Source organism: Pempheris klunzingeri, chromosome 8 (genome assembly GCF_042242105.1).
Source record: "Pempheris klunzingeri isolate RE-2024b chromosome 8, fPemKlu1.hap1, whole genome shotgun sequence".
NCBI lineage: Eukaryota > Metazoa > Chordata > Actinopteri > Acropomatiformes > Pempheridae > Pempheris > Pempheris klunzingeri.
The window spans coordinates 17,026,342-17,039,153 of record NC_092019.1 but is presented as its reverse complement, the minus strand read 5'-3'; the positions used below and the strand labels follow the sequence as shown (position 1 = coordinate 17,039,153).

The following is a 12,812-nucleotide window of genomic DNA, read 5'->3' as shown; positions in this document are numbered from 1 at the left end:
GAAATGAAATACAATATTCAGTCCCCCCCATAGAAATAAATAAACACAAACAATTAATAAATATTGATGATAAATGCAAATTGTACTTGTAACAGTTTGAATCCAATACAATAGTCATTTTATCTTCTAAAATCTTCTAAAATGTCTGAAATGAAAACATCAAATCATAATAATTTTCTTTTTCACCTTTATTATTTAAAAAGTGTAGTGTAACATCAAAGAGGTCATTCCACTATATGTTGCACTGAAACACTGTGTGAGTTTAATAATGATTTAACAGCTCTGTTGTTCGCTGTGCCGACATGAGTATCAGCAGGATTACACTCCAGTCACTCTACAAATAAATTCTATCCTTAAATGAGCCTTATCCAATGTCACTATTTGTTTATCTGTTGATGAATTGTTGCTGAAATCACACTAATTCAGTACAAAAATGAAGCTGAGGACCTCATGTTTATTCCAGCTTTTGGACCTGCTGCTGTCTGACGTGACACAGGTAGATTGTGAAAAGCAGTGCGATGCCTCCGAGAAATGTTGTCCGTGCCACAGGGGGAACCAGGGCAAAGTTCACCGTCTGAGGTGGTGGGAGAGATGAAAAAGATGTCACGCTTCATCTTAAAATATTGTGTGAATTTTCTATGTTTTATTGTTTTACTGTCTTCTTGTACGGCGACCTTGAGTGCCAGAAAGGCGCCTCTAAATAAAATGTATTAGTATTATTATTATTATTATTATTATTATCTCTACATGTTTATAAAATGACTGATGACAGGGTGAATATAAGAATATCTCACCTGCATTGTTGTCCAAAATACCACTCCAGTCTAAAGAGAGGAGCAGAAGGTAGGTTTATAGAGAAAAAGACAGAGATTTATGGCATTTTAGGAGTGAATAATAAGGGCGACCTTTGACTGGATATGTACCTTGTAAGATGTCCAGAATTTCTGTCTCCAGTCTTCCAGTGGGTCATCCTTGTTTTCTAGCAAACTTAAACCTAAAAGGTAAAAGTGGCTCTTAAATGTTTTACTGAAACACATCAGTGACAAATGCTGTGTGGACAGGGACTGTTCGAACACACTTCATTTAAAATCTTAGAAATGCAGAATAACAAATGATTAAAACAGGCTTTGTGACACACTTACCAATATAAAAGGCGCTGATGGTGAGAGGAGCTGCGATCAGCTGATCCAGCACCACTTTCCCTGTCAGTGCCTTTACTCCGCCTCCCGGCATCATCCTCTCCAGCCCTCTGAGCCAGTGGTAGTTGAAGTTGGCATGGAAACAGAAGCCGACAGTCGCCACCCGAGCCGTCTGACGCCAGTCCAGCCCGGCTGGATCCTCTGATGTGGACCCTGCGGTGCGTTTCCCCCCCAGCACGTTCTGTTGTATGACGTCAGCAGAGCCAAACAGTATTGTGTATCCCAGGACGTTGCTGATGTAGGGATGAGCCTTGAACACAGCCCAAGCCCGGTTCATGGTGTCAAATCTAATCAGAGGGAAGAATACAGCTGAATCCATTCATGATAAAGCCATTGGGTATGAGAGCTTTAATAAGTGAGATGGGACTTAAAATAAAAGTTAAAATTAAACAGATGTTACAGGAAATTAGGCAAAGTAAAGTTATGATTAATGGTGGCCAAGATCACATGACATAATACACATCGTTCACTTGTGGTGTTGTAAATAACATACTGAAAATAATGATTGCTGTGTGTTGAACCACTGCAAGTTATGGCTTTTATCCAAGAAGTAGTTAAACCTACCTGTCAGCTGTAACTCTTCTCGCCCTGGCCTTAAATTCTACAAAGCCAAAGAGGCACAAGCTCTTCTCCGATAGGTTGTGTTGGACGAGGAGGAGGAGGAGCCGAGATGAATCCACAAGCGAGGGAGGCCTCCTTCTCACCAGGTCAAAGTTCTGCCTCTGCCTGGAGAATGTGTGATAAGACCTTTATCAGCCCGCTGGAGAAGAATCTGAGAAAACACCATGTGAGGAACGATAAAAAAAAGTGACAGATAAAGCAGCAATCTGCAGTGTGGATGAGCCCAGAGCACACATTGTCTCTATGACGCTGTGTGATTTAATTTACCTCTTATACCTTGTCATGTAGATGAAAGTCACTTGAGTAATTCTAATATCTGTGTAGAACAGTAAACGTCTCTTACCACAGATTATTCTGAAAGTGCTGAAAATGAAGCCACACCGGGAACGTTAGCTGTGGAGACTCTCTGGTCAGGAGCACATGTCGTGTCACTATAAATAGATGCAACTCCTGCAGCACTCCTTCCTTGCTTGGAGTGAACTGCCAGATGATGCACAAACAAAATGTTGATCTTTTTCTTTAAAGTAAAGACAAGTTGCATTAAAGAGGTCAGAGAGGTTTTTGACATTAAGAGATTAAATGTAGGAGTCAGCTGGAGTTCAGGTCTTCAAACCCTCCTGGTGACCTGGAGGCAATTCATACTCATGTTTTCTGGATTTGCACCAGAGTATTTCTTTGTTTTCCATTTCTTTTTTTTCTGTAAAGATCTGTCTATTCTATTGGGACGAGAAATTGCATATCCAGTGTTATCAGTACAGCCCTCCTATAATGTCTTTTAGGGTTGGACTTACATTGTTCTCTGCAGCCTCTCTGTGACACTGTAAATGCAGCTATAAAAGTTGTGCTGTTACAAACAACTGTGCTGTGATGTGCCAACAGGAACACGGAGGAGGCTATACAAAGAAGAGATCTTATGACAAAACATTTTGCTTGTAGCCATCAAATCTATAAAGCACAGGGGTAAAACTGTTCCTTTTTTGTTTTGGCCGGTCGTGCTGACTACACTGGACTTGTAATTTCTCATCCAAATAAATAAATAAACAAACTGATCTTTACAAAAAAAGAAAAGAAAAAGAGAGCAAACAGTGTAAAGCTCATCCTCCAGGAAAACTGGCTTGTTATTGTTCAGGATATCTGATCAAAGGGAAAACTGATCCATCTTTTAAGAGTTAAAGGAAATACTTTGGACACCAATTGGGAAAAGTGGGTCATTTATAGGAACAAGTAATGTAACTGTTTAACATGGAAGCAGTGGAAATGAAAACTATATGCATGTCTGAGTACCATGAGTCTGAGTACATTTTTTGTTCTAGGTACATAATGCCACATGCTGATGTTTGCAGATTTAATAGCAAAATGATGGCATTACAATTAAGAACATTATCCAGTGACAAAAAGCCACGTGAGAAAAGAGGAAGAAGGCTTCATGTGTCAGCGGGGTACTGGATGTGAGGAAACAAACTCGACTGGGACTCGAATAAAAGTCAGGATGAGGTCATTTAAAACATCTACAGCAAAAAAAAAAAGTAAAACAGTGGAGCCAAAAATTAAAAGATGCACATAAAACTGGTTAGATTTGATCGTATTCCTGTGCATCTCTGTGTGTCACATCTTTGTGAAAAGGACAGCTTCTATTCACCCACCTGCTGCCATAGATATGTAAAACTCCGTACTTGGAAGGTGTGCTATTGAACTGTAAAGGTCAATTAAAGCCACTAGCAACCATCTTAGCTCTTCCTGCTGAGAATGTGGTAATTAGGGCCAGAGATTAAGCTGATCAATTAAGGGCTTGTTAACTGCCTCAACTGGTGTGTTTGTGTCTCCCAGTATTTAACAAGCTGCCTTTAGTGTGGTACACAATGGAGACGTGTGCCTGCACCTCCACGAGCGGTTGACTTCTCAGATAATTGCCTCTTTCTTTTCAGAGCCTCTCATCGTGTCTCACTTCCTCTCCCGCTATCAATTTGTCAAGTTGGATTCCATTCATACTGCTGGAAAAAAAAGGAATTTGTGCATTTGCATTGAGTTCTTATGTCACTTGACTTGATTTGCTGCACACAGACCCACAATACAAGCACAGACATACATCAGCAATTAAACTACCACACCTCTCTCTCTTTAAGGCTCTCTCTCCCTCTTTTTTTGCCTCTGCCAAGCTGAGCCCTCACTGCAGTTTGCAGGAAGACACAAGAAGACACACACCAGTCTGGAGGGAATAAGGTAAATGTTAAACATTTATTTATTTTTCTATTGAACTGAAAAGAATGTCTAGATATAACAAACAGTTACTGTATGTTTCTAATTTATCAGTCCTCTGCTGTCTCAGTAACGATAGACAGTGAGGTAAGAAGTACTCCGATCAAAATGTTTAGTAAAGGTACATTTATTTTGGCAGTAAAATGTGACAAAATTAAAACTGTAATGCAGACGGTGGTTCTCATCTCTGTTTATATTGTTAGATTAGTATTGACATTAATGTGTAAGCAGTATTTTATAAGCTCAGCACAGGTTTTATATATTATAACTTCATCTGCAGAGTAACTAACAACTACCTAAATGTAATAGAGTAAAAAGTACAAATTTTCTCTCTGAAATGTGAAGTGTAAAGTATGCTCAAACAATACTTGAGCTAATGTATTTAGTTTAATTTCAACAAGTCTAATTTAAATAACAATCTTAAACTGGTTTATTTTCAAGATTTAAATGCATGATAAATGTTAGTGAGGCTTTGAAATAAATTATTCATTGACATGTTAAATCAATCAAAGTGCGTTCACTGATTTTAACTCAGTATTATTCAGTGACATGACATCTACCAACAGTAGAAATAGTCCTTTCTCATCTTTTTCATCATGTCTTCACTCCCCCCCTACTGTCTTTCAGCCATGCAACCATCCATCTCTGTGACTCTTGAGCCCGGGTTGGAGCGAGGGGTCCCGTGGGGTCGTGACCTCTACACCTTTGTAACGTCAGCAGCCAGTCACATGATGAGGACTCTACAGAAACCGCGGAAGAACCGGCCGTCCAAACGGCAGGTCAACCACCGTCGCTTCCTGCACAACATGATTCAGAGGTGTGCTTGAGCATAATGCTGATGTAAAACAGTTTATTCCTGTGGTGTCTTAACACAGTGGTTCAGAAACCTCGACAGTCTGAGGGTGTCACAGGTGATTGGAGGAATAAGACGGAAAAAAACATTTCAACATAATACACACAATCCGCAGATGGTCAGCTTATTTTAGGACAAAGACTTGAAACAGGAGGAAACAACTAGTCGGGCACTGTAAGGAGGTAACAAAAGCCGCCTTCCTAGTCGTCATCATGAGGCTGCCAGGCAACCAGCAGAGGCCCCAACAAGTCATTGCACTCAGTTAAGTAGTAATCCTATATAACACGGCAAAACCACAGAGACTGCCCATTGTTCTGACGGTCCATTACTCTGAAAACCCCAATAGTCCAACAAAAGGGACCATTGGACCTTTCTCCTGCATTCTCCCTGAGTTCTTGGTACCATCTGCTTGGTACTGACACCGACACGGCCTCCTTGCCCTGAAGGTCCTACGACGGTGCCCATCGCAGGGTAAGAGGTTACTGAACCCCTGGGCAAACCCCCCATTTATGCAACTGGCTCCTGGTGAGCATGATGTTTCTCAAGCCCTAAGCAGGGTTCTCCATACATTCGATGTTGCCTGGCTTTGCCATGCACTGATGTGCTTGCAAATCCGTGCGGACGGTCAGGCAGTCTTTCCATCCCAATGGGACATTTTACACAGATTGAACAAACAAGCTAAAACATGCTGACTATAGGAGGATTTTGTAACCGCTGTTGTTCAATATGTCTTCATCATTTCTCTCAACAGAAAGTTTGCAGACATAGAAGCAGCAAACCACCGACTGGCATCTGCTCTTTATTTTAAGGAGGAGGAAAAAAACATCCCCTCTCAGCCGTCACAGAAGCCAGAGACAGCTGATCAGTCAGGCCGTCCTACTCAAGGTGGTTGTCTACAAGATCCAGATAAATGTGCTCACACAGGTGCAGATGACGCCTCTGAGTCCAGGAGTGTCCAGGACGTCTCTAGTGGCTCACATGAAGCTGAAATCAGTGGAAAGAAACAGCCAGACTCGGAGCATCTGTGGAAACGACAGCCCAAATCACAGCCTGCCACCTGCACCACTAGAAAGCACAACCAGACCAAAGGGAGGGAGAAAAAAGATAACAGAAATCACAAACTGGCTGAATTCAAATCTATGACCTCCCCAAAAGTTTTAGACTATTGCCACGGGGCAGAGCTCTTTCATACTGAGTATTACGACGATGAAAGTCCGCTGAAGTCGAGCAACAACCTCTCAGAAGACTCTCAAACAACTCTACTGGACTCCGGTTTTGTCCAGCTCGGCCAAGATGTGGACATCTCTCCTTTCTTCTCTCCAGAGCTTTCCCTCTTGTCTCTCGACTCTTGCGACTTCTCGATCCAGATGTTCACGGACGTGCCAGCTTGTGCACAGGCCCAGAGGAACGTCACAGGCATTTCAGAGAGTCAGTGGACAGATATTATGGATCTTTTCAGTGTTGGTAGTAAGGACTCCGGAGGCTGCATGGATGTAGAGAGCTGTTTTGAAAGCATCTGTTTATGCCAAGGTGATGCTGGGCAGGAGATCGGTGATGCTGATGTCGGATTTGCAGATCAGTCAGATGGTTTCACAGAAAGGACGCGTGGCAGCAGATCTCAGGTGGAGGATCTGCACTCTGAGACGGGTGAGTACAGATATGAATATGGATACAGTTGTGATGGAGATCAGGGACTGACCATAAACCACTTCCAGAGTCAAGTTAAGGACGCTGCAGAGACACAATTAAACAATTTTAAGCCGTCCCGAGGTACAGATATCACCCATAACCAGCTCCACACACCGGTCAGCTACCCCTACAACGCCTCAGAGCTGCAGACGTACCAGCATCCTCAGGGGGTGAGTCCCTGTATGCTGGTATATTGTGAAAACAACCAAAACTTCACACCATTTGAGGGTGTTGCTCAGTCATTTTCTGTCCCGCCTCATAATCCAGTGCAGCGACCCATTCCAACACTGCCGCAAGAGGACGACTGGCTATTCACCATCTTAAAGGACAGGAAGTCCCCTGACTGCTAGGGAAATATGTCTAGTTTTTCATTTGGATTAGTTACTTAGTGAAAGGATGTGAAAAATGTCATAACCTGTGGCTGTTCTGCTGTACATGTTGAGGGTGAGGGGACAGAGGGAGGGGTTAGCAACATCCCTTTCTCGTTTTAAAGAACTGAAACAAACTTTTGCAAAAACCAAAAAACATTCTTTAGCAGCAAATTTAACCTGGAGTCTTATGGATTTTGCTCTTGATTTGAATGTTTGTTTGTCTTGATTTGAATGCAGTGACAAATCTGTTATTTTGACAATCCAAGCTCAGTTAGAGCTTTTCAGGATGTGCGCTGCTACTCAAAGATTTCTGGTTAAATCTCAAACAACGTATTTTTTGTTCCTGAGAAACTTGGAAAAGGAATCATGCAACTGGGAAAACACACTGTATATTTGTATACGTTTATCATATATACCACAAAGCTCACAGATTCCTTAAATCATTTGGTAATTTCTCTGAATTTTGTATTTCTTTTTTGTCCCCATGTTTTTCTCTGTTTCACTTTACACAGAAATCTTTTCTTTAGCATATTTTCAGATGGCCAGCTTGCTTAAATGGAGGTGCACTGGTAAGATTTGCACATATAATTATTACTAAAAACATCAGTGACAGCACCAGCTAGAAGATGAGAAAAAACGTTGTAACGAGTATCTAGTCAACTTCCAGTACAATATATAATGTAGTTACTTATTAGTTTTATTAATGACTTTTGCATTCTTTGAGTATAGTATCAGCACTTTTAATGTCTACACTTAGTGTTTCTTATTATGCTGTTTCACTTGTGTGGAAAATAAAGATCTGAACTGAACAATCAAATTATTCACATTTAACCACAAAGTCAAATTTCTTTTTTCAGTTGAAACACATTTGACTGGCAGTAAATAAAATATATATTTACTCATTTACAGTGTGTAATCTACTTGCATTTTATGTACTTTGCACAAAACCTTTTATATGTATGTATTTTTGAGTGTTTAACTGTGACTTGAGCTGTGTGTGAGCCTCAATCTGTGTTTTAAGTGGTGTTATTGCCCAAGTATGAAAAGTTAATGTGGTGCCAAATAACTATAATGTCAATAAACAACGATAAATGCTGTTATGAGTTTTTTGTAGTGTATTTGTACAAGTGTATAATTAAGTATAAGTGTGTGTGTGATTACTCAGCTTGTGCTCTCAAAGAAACACACAGAGACAGAAAGATCAAAACCAATGACATATATTAAAGTTAACCCCAGTCAGATGTTTTATAATTACAGCATCATTAACAAAAAAAGGCTAAAACAATAGAACATATTTTCCCAAAATGTTTCAAGTTCCACAGTAGCCATAAACAGACACAGAGAGAAATAACACCTTGGAGAAGCACCGGCCTCATCTCTTTGCTACAGATGAACAGAACTCATCTGTTCCAGCTCCAGCACTTCAGTCCACGTCTTCACATTTTGGTTTGTCAAGGCGTGAACAAAAGTCGCGACATTGTCAGATTACGACATTAACGTGAACAGTTCGGAGTGACAGATTGTATCGCGATGACACGAGATGTCAGCTCATTTGGCTTCGTGCTATGTCGGCCTGTTTAAGATAAATTACAGCAGACATAATGTTCTGTGGCCGCGTTTATCTCCACTGGTAATGTGTAAAGTGCAGCATTTACACAATATCTTAAAAAACAAAGTTTCAAACAAAATCCTTTGCATATTGCTAAAATAAAATAGATGTACATACAGAAATTAAAAAATAAAACCCTTTAATAGGGTGTTAAATATATGTCGTCAGTAGTCAAACTTTCTAGACCCACTGGTTTGTCAATCACAATGAACCTGGTATGGCAAAAAAAAAAAAAAAAGCTGAACATGTTTGAAAATATGGATACACATGGGACATTAGTGCTGTACATGATTACTGTACTTGCTTTGTCAGTGCAGATGTTCACTTTGCATTGTCGTTTTGTTAAAACAGAAGAAGAGGGAGCAGAAATGACAACCATGACTACGTATATGTAACCAGAATAAAAAGAAAACATTCAGAGCAAGCAGCTGAAACGACATTTGTGATTTCAGCTACACAATCTTTATCTTTCTTTAGTTCCAATTTAAAGTTAAAGCGCCAGTGACATTCTTACTAATTTAAAGGAATAGTTCTACATTTTGGGAAATAGGTGCGTTCAGTGTACAATAAACACGAGGCTGAAGACCTTAAGCTTAACAAACCCCCCCTACAAGAACCTCTAAAACTCACCAGCTGACACGTTTTATCAAGTTTCTTTAATATGTTAAAAAAAAAAACAAAGTGTAAAAACTTCTTCTCTTCTTACTGAGAAATAGTCCAGCACATAACTCCCCTTAAAACTGCCTCTAAAAATGCAATTTGGTTTTTGTTTTCAAACATAGATAAAAGATTAGTGAGCTTTAGAAGTGCTGGTGGGAGTATTTTATTACCTTTCGACTGGGCCAGGCTCGCCATTTCTCCCTCTCTCCTGTCTTTACACTAAACTAAGCTAAGCTAAGCTAACCTGTTGCTGGCTCTGGCTTCAAACTTTCCGTACAGACATGAGAGTGGTATCAATCTTCTCATCTAACGCTCTGCAAGAATGTGAATAAGCATATTTCCCAACATGTCAAATTATTCCTCTAAAATATTGCTATTTGTGTCCATGTCAGAAACTAGACATCACATTAATTTTCTGGACAGCCTTAAATGTATGACAGGCAAACAGGTGCTAAAGAAGGTCGTAAACAAAAATAAAATGAAACAATCTGTTACGCAATAAATAAAACACGCTGAGGAAGATGATGATGTTTCACTTGAGGAACAACATTTTTAAAACCAGGTTTCACAGCAGGGTCATCAAGCTGAGTTGATAACTAGGGTAAAAAAAAAAAAATCTACTTTTTGTTCTACTTGCCGTTTGCATCATAAAAAGTCATTCCTCAGTGCCTCTGTTGTCGTTTTTTCATCTAATACTACTAGTATCTGAAAATGCTTTGAGTCTCGTGCTCAGTTACTCTACAATCTTCTACACAGGAGCTGTGAGTCACTAGATGAACACCTGTCCAGCCTCTACTCCTGTCATCTACTCTATTCTACTGCTACTCTACGTTTACTACAAATTTAAGTCCCTTTTTCTCATCCATACGCCCACCATTTGGTTAAACACAAAAGCTTTGTTTGATCAATAATTTACACAGTTACTCAGTAAAAATCAAAGTTACAATGTACAAGATGCTTGTCAAAATAAAATGTGATGTGTTTATCAGTCTAAAACAAAGAAATGTTCTCCACAGGTCCTTTCTGGTTATGTCTCTGTGGTAGACACTCAAACCCTAACCAGTTATCCGCCAGAGAGGTCTTCCATGACACCTGATGCTGTGACGCTGACTGAAACAAGTCCGAACCATCAGCGTGACCCAGTTTGGGCCGACATCAGGGCCAGCAGGAGCAGAAATAATCAGACTGACATGCTTCCCCTTAAGACGGAGTCATACGGAAAATAACCAGCGATCAATAACTTAAGTTCACATTGGATATAAATTATACAAATTCAGATTTCTGAAGCAATATGTTAAGACTTTAGTTAAAGAAACTATCTAATACTAGCTACTGTGTTGTCTAACAACATACGGTTTCTAATCTACAGAAAAAGGTTTTATCACTTAATACAACTTTAATGCAGCTTTTATTTTTATGGTCGTTTGCGTCTCTATAATTTTGACAAATTATATGAAAATGAGATCGATATGTTATGGAACTCAGTGTGACGCTTTCCGCGTTCTGATCAACTTCCAGTAAAAGTTGAATTGATATTTTTTTATTTACTAACTCACATGCTGTCTGCCCTCCGCTGCTTTTACTTTCTGTTTGCCAGGTTATTTCTTATTCTTTTTTTTTTTAAACCGACATGAAAATCACGTTTGCACTTAACACACGCTCAGTGCCACGTGTGTATTTGGTGCCTCCTGCAAACTACTTTATGCAACATGTTTATAGATTGTCTTAACACCTTTCAGAAGTATTGTCACCCTCCAGCTGCCCTTTGTGAAATCAGACTGTATTTACATTCAGTCCTCATCAAAGGGTTTAACATGGCTTAGTTTTTAAATACCTCCCAATGTAAAAGACATGATCACCATAACGTTTCGGCCCTCTAATTAATGTACAGCATCACAAAATTAGTTGATATTAATTCACCTTCCCCTTGGAACTCTGGGAGATGTAGTTTAGTTTCTCAGAAGTGTATTACACAGCTGTAATGTAGAAATTCATTTTTGTATGTCACAGTTTGGTACAAAATAAAAATCAATTCCACTTGCCCCTATGTAAAATCTAATTTTTACATCTTTTGTTTTTCAGTGAGGTTGTTTTAAAGTTATAAAATGTAATGTAATGTGAATGTGTTAATGTGTGCATCCTAAATGACTTTGTTGGTCTACCTTTATAAACTATAGTGTTGTGATGTACCGTGTGTGTGTGTCACTCTTCACCCCTGAGTAGTCGAGGCTGTGAGAGGCAGATGCGTGCGTGTTTGTGTGTGTCTATGTGCGCGTCACTCTGCGTTGTTGACGCTGTAGGGCGGTGGAGGGTCCAGGCTGTGTTCAGAGGAAGGAGTCGGGGTCCCTGGGAGCCCAGAGGAGGGGGTCGGCGAGGCGGGGGGCTCCTCTGAGTCAGAGTTCTCCAGCGAGAGGTCGTCCACCAGAGCTCTGCGTCCACGCATCGCCAGGGGCAACGGAGCACGTCTGGATAAGAGGAGAGTAGAGTCACAGTGTGTCCAGATGTGAAGCAGCTGAGTGCAGAGTGAGACAACGATTTCTGTGGAAAACTACCATCACACTGGTCTGAATATAAGAAGACCCTGATTATAAGTCCTCTTTCTAAACACCTGATTTTGGAAGAAGACTTTCTGAAGCACTTTTTAGATTAATAAGTCGCCACAATATTATTAGTCCAAGGTGAAGCGGCCACATCGTACAAGTGAAACATGAAATCCTTAAATTTATTGAATTTCAGAATGTCAGAATGATTTTCTACGGCTGTTGTCTCGTTTCAGATCACTCCTTATCATGACATGGTGATTCTTGGTGATTTGGTTTGTCTCTCTACAGGAAAGATGTCGGGAGCCAGTTTTGACCTTACTTTTTACTCATCAAAAAGTCAGCAAAGCTCTACTCAACTCTAAACGACACACTGGAAAAGGACTTTAAGAAACTCAGGCTACAGAGAGCCCATAATGCAACCCTCACCGTTACGTATCTGCTACAGGTAACTATATAGTGCTTGAACATAATACAAGTCCCACTAATAATAAATAAATCAACTAATTGCTCAGTCTGAGAAGGGTCAGAAAATAGTTCTGAGAGTTCTGAGTTCAAACTAATAAAATAGTTCTGAGAGTCCAAAGGGATCTCTTCAAATGGCTTGTTTTGTCCAACCGACAGTCAAATACCCAAAGCTTCTCAATTTACAAAGATTCAAAGCAAAGAAAGCAGCAAAGCTTCACATTTGCAGGAAACAGCAAATGTTTGCTTGCATTTCTGCTTGAACTACTTAAATGCTTAATCGATTAGTAGTTTGCCAACTCGTTTTCTGCCCAAATGACAAATCCTTGAAACAAACTCATTGTTCCAGTGCTATTTGTTTTAAGGAGAACAGCAGAATAACAGTGGAATAATACAGTAAGAAGGAACACTTTTGGGAAGTCTAGCAATAATTAATATTATCAAATCACCTAAATAGCACAATAATGTTCTGTAACTACAGATGAACTGCACAAAGTCTTAAGAAACAATGAAAAATATCCAATTTACATAGTATATGAAGTGTATCTG

The 12,812-nt window shown here is 39.9% G+C and overlaps 2 protein-coding genes across 4 annotated transcripts in view; both read right to left on the bottom strand.

The window, feature by feature from the left end:
* Positions 1-217: 217 nt before the first annotated feature.
* On the bottom strand, positions 218-1,866 carry LOC139205765 (mpv17-like protein). 2 transcript variants are annotated; one of them, XM_070836074.1, is made up of 6 exons: positions 1,764-1,866; positions 1,143-1,486; positions 924-994; positions 795-824; positions 430-574; positions 218-292 (listed from the first exon to the last, which is right to left on the bottom strand). In XM_070836074.1, exons 2-5 carry the CDS (start codon positions 1,474-1,476, stop codon positions 455-457), a joined length of 555 nt encoding a protein of 184 aa, XP_070692175.1. In that variant the 5' UTR covers positions 1,477-1,486; positions 1,764-1,866; the 3' UTR covers positions 218-292; positions 430-454. The 2 variants fall into 2 exon arrangements, with proteins under 2 accessions (XP_070692175.1, XP_070692173.1); XM_070836072.1 differs by lacking the exon at positions 218-292 and having other exon boundaries at positions 360-574.
* Positions 1,867-11,391: 9,525 nt separating this feature from the next.
* The window catches only part of myh14 (myosin, heavy chain 14, non-muscle), a 28,430-nt gene continuing 27,009 nt past the window's right edge, over positions 11,392-12,812 (bottom strand). For both annotated transcript variants that reach the window (XM_070835261.1, XM_070835262.1), the window contains one exon: positions 11,392-11,723. In XM_070835261.1, the coding sequence (XP_070691362.1) occupies positions 11,534-11,723 (190 nt within the window). In that variant the 3' untranslated portion in view covers positions 11,392-11,533. The remainder of the gene's footprint in view (positions 11,724-12,812) is intronic.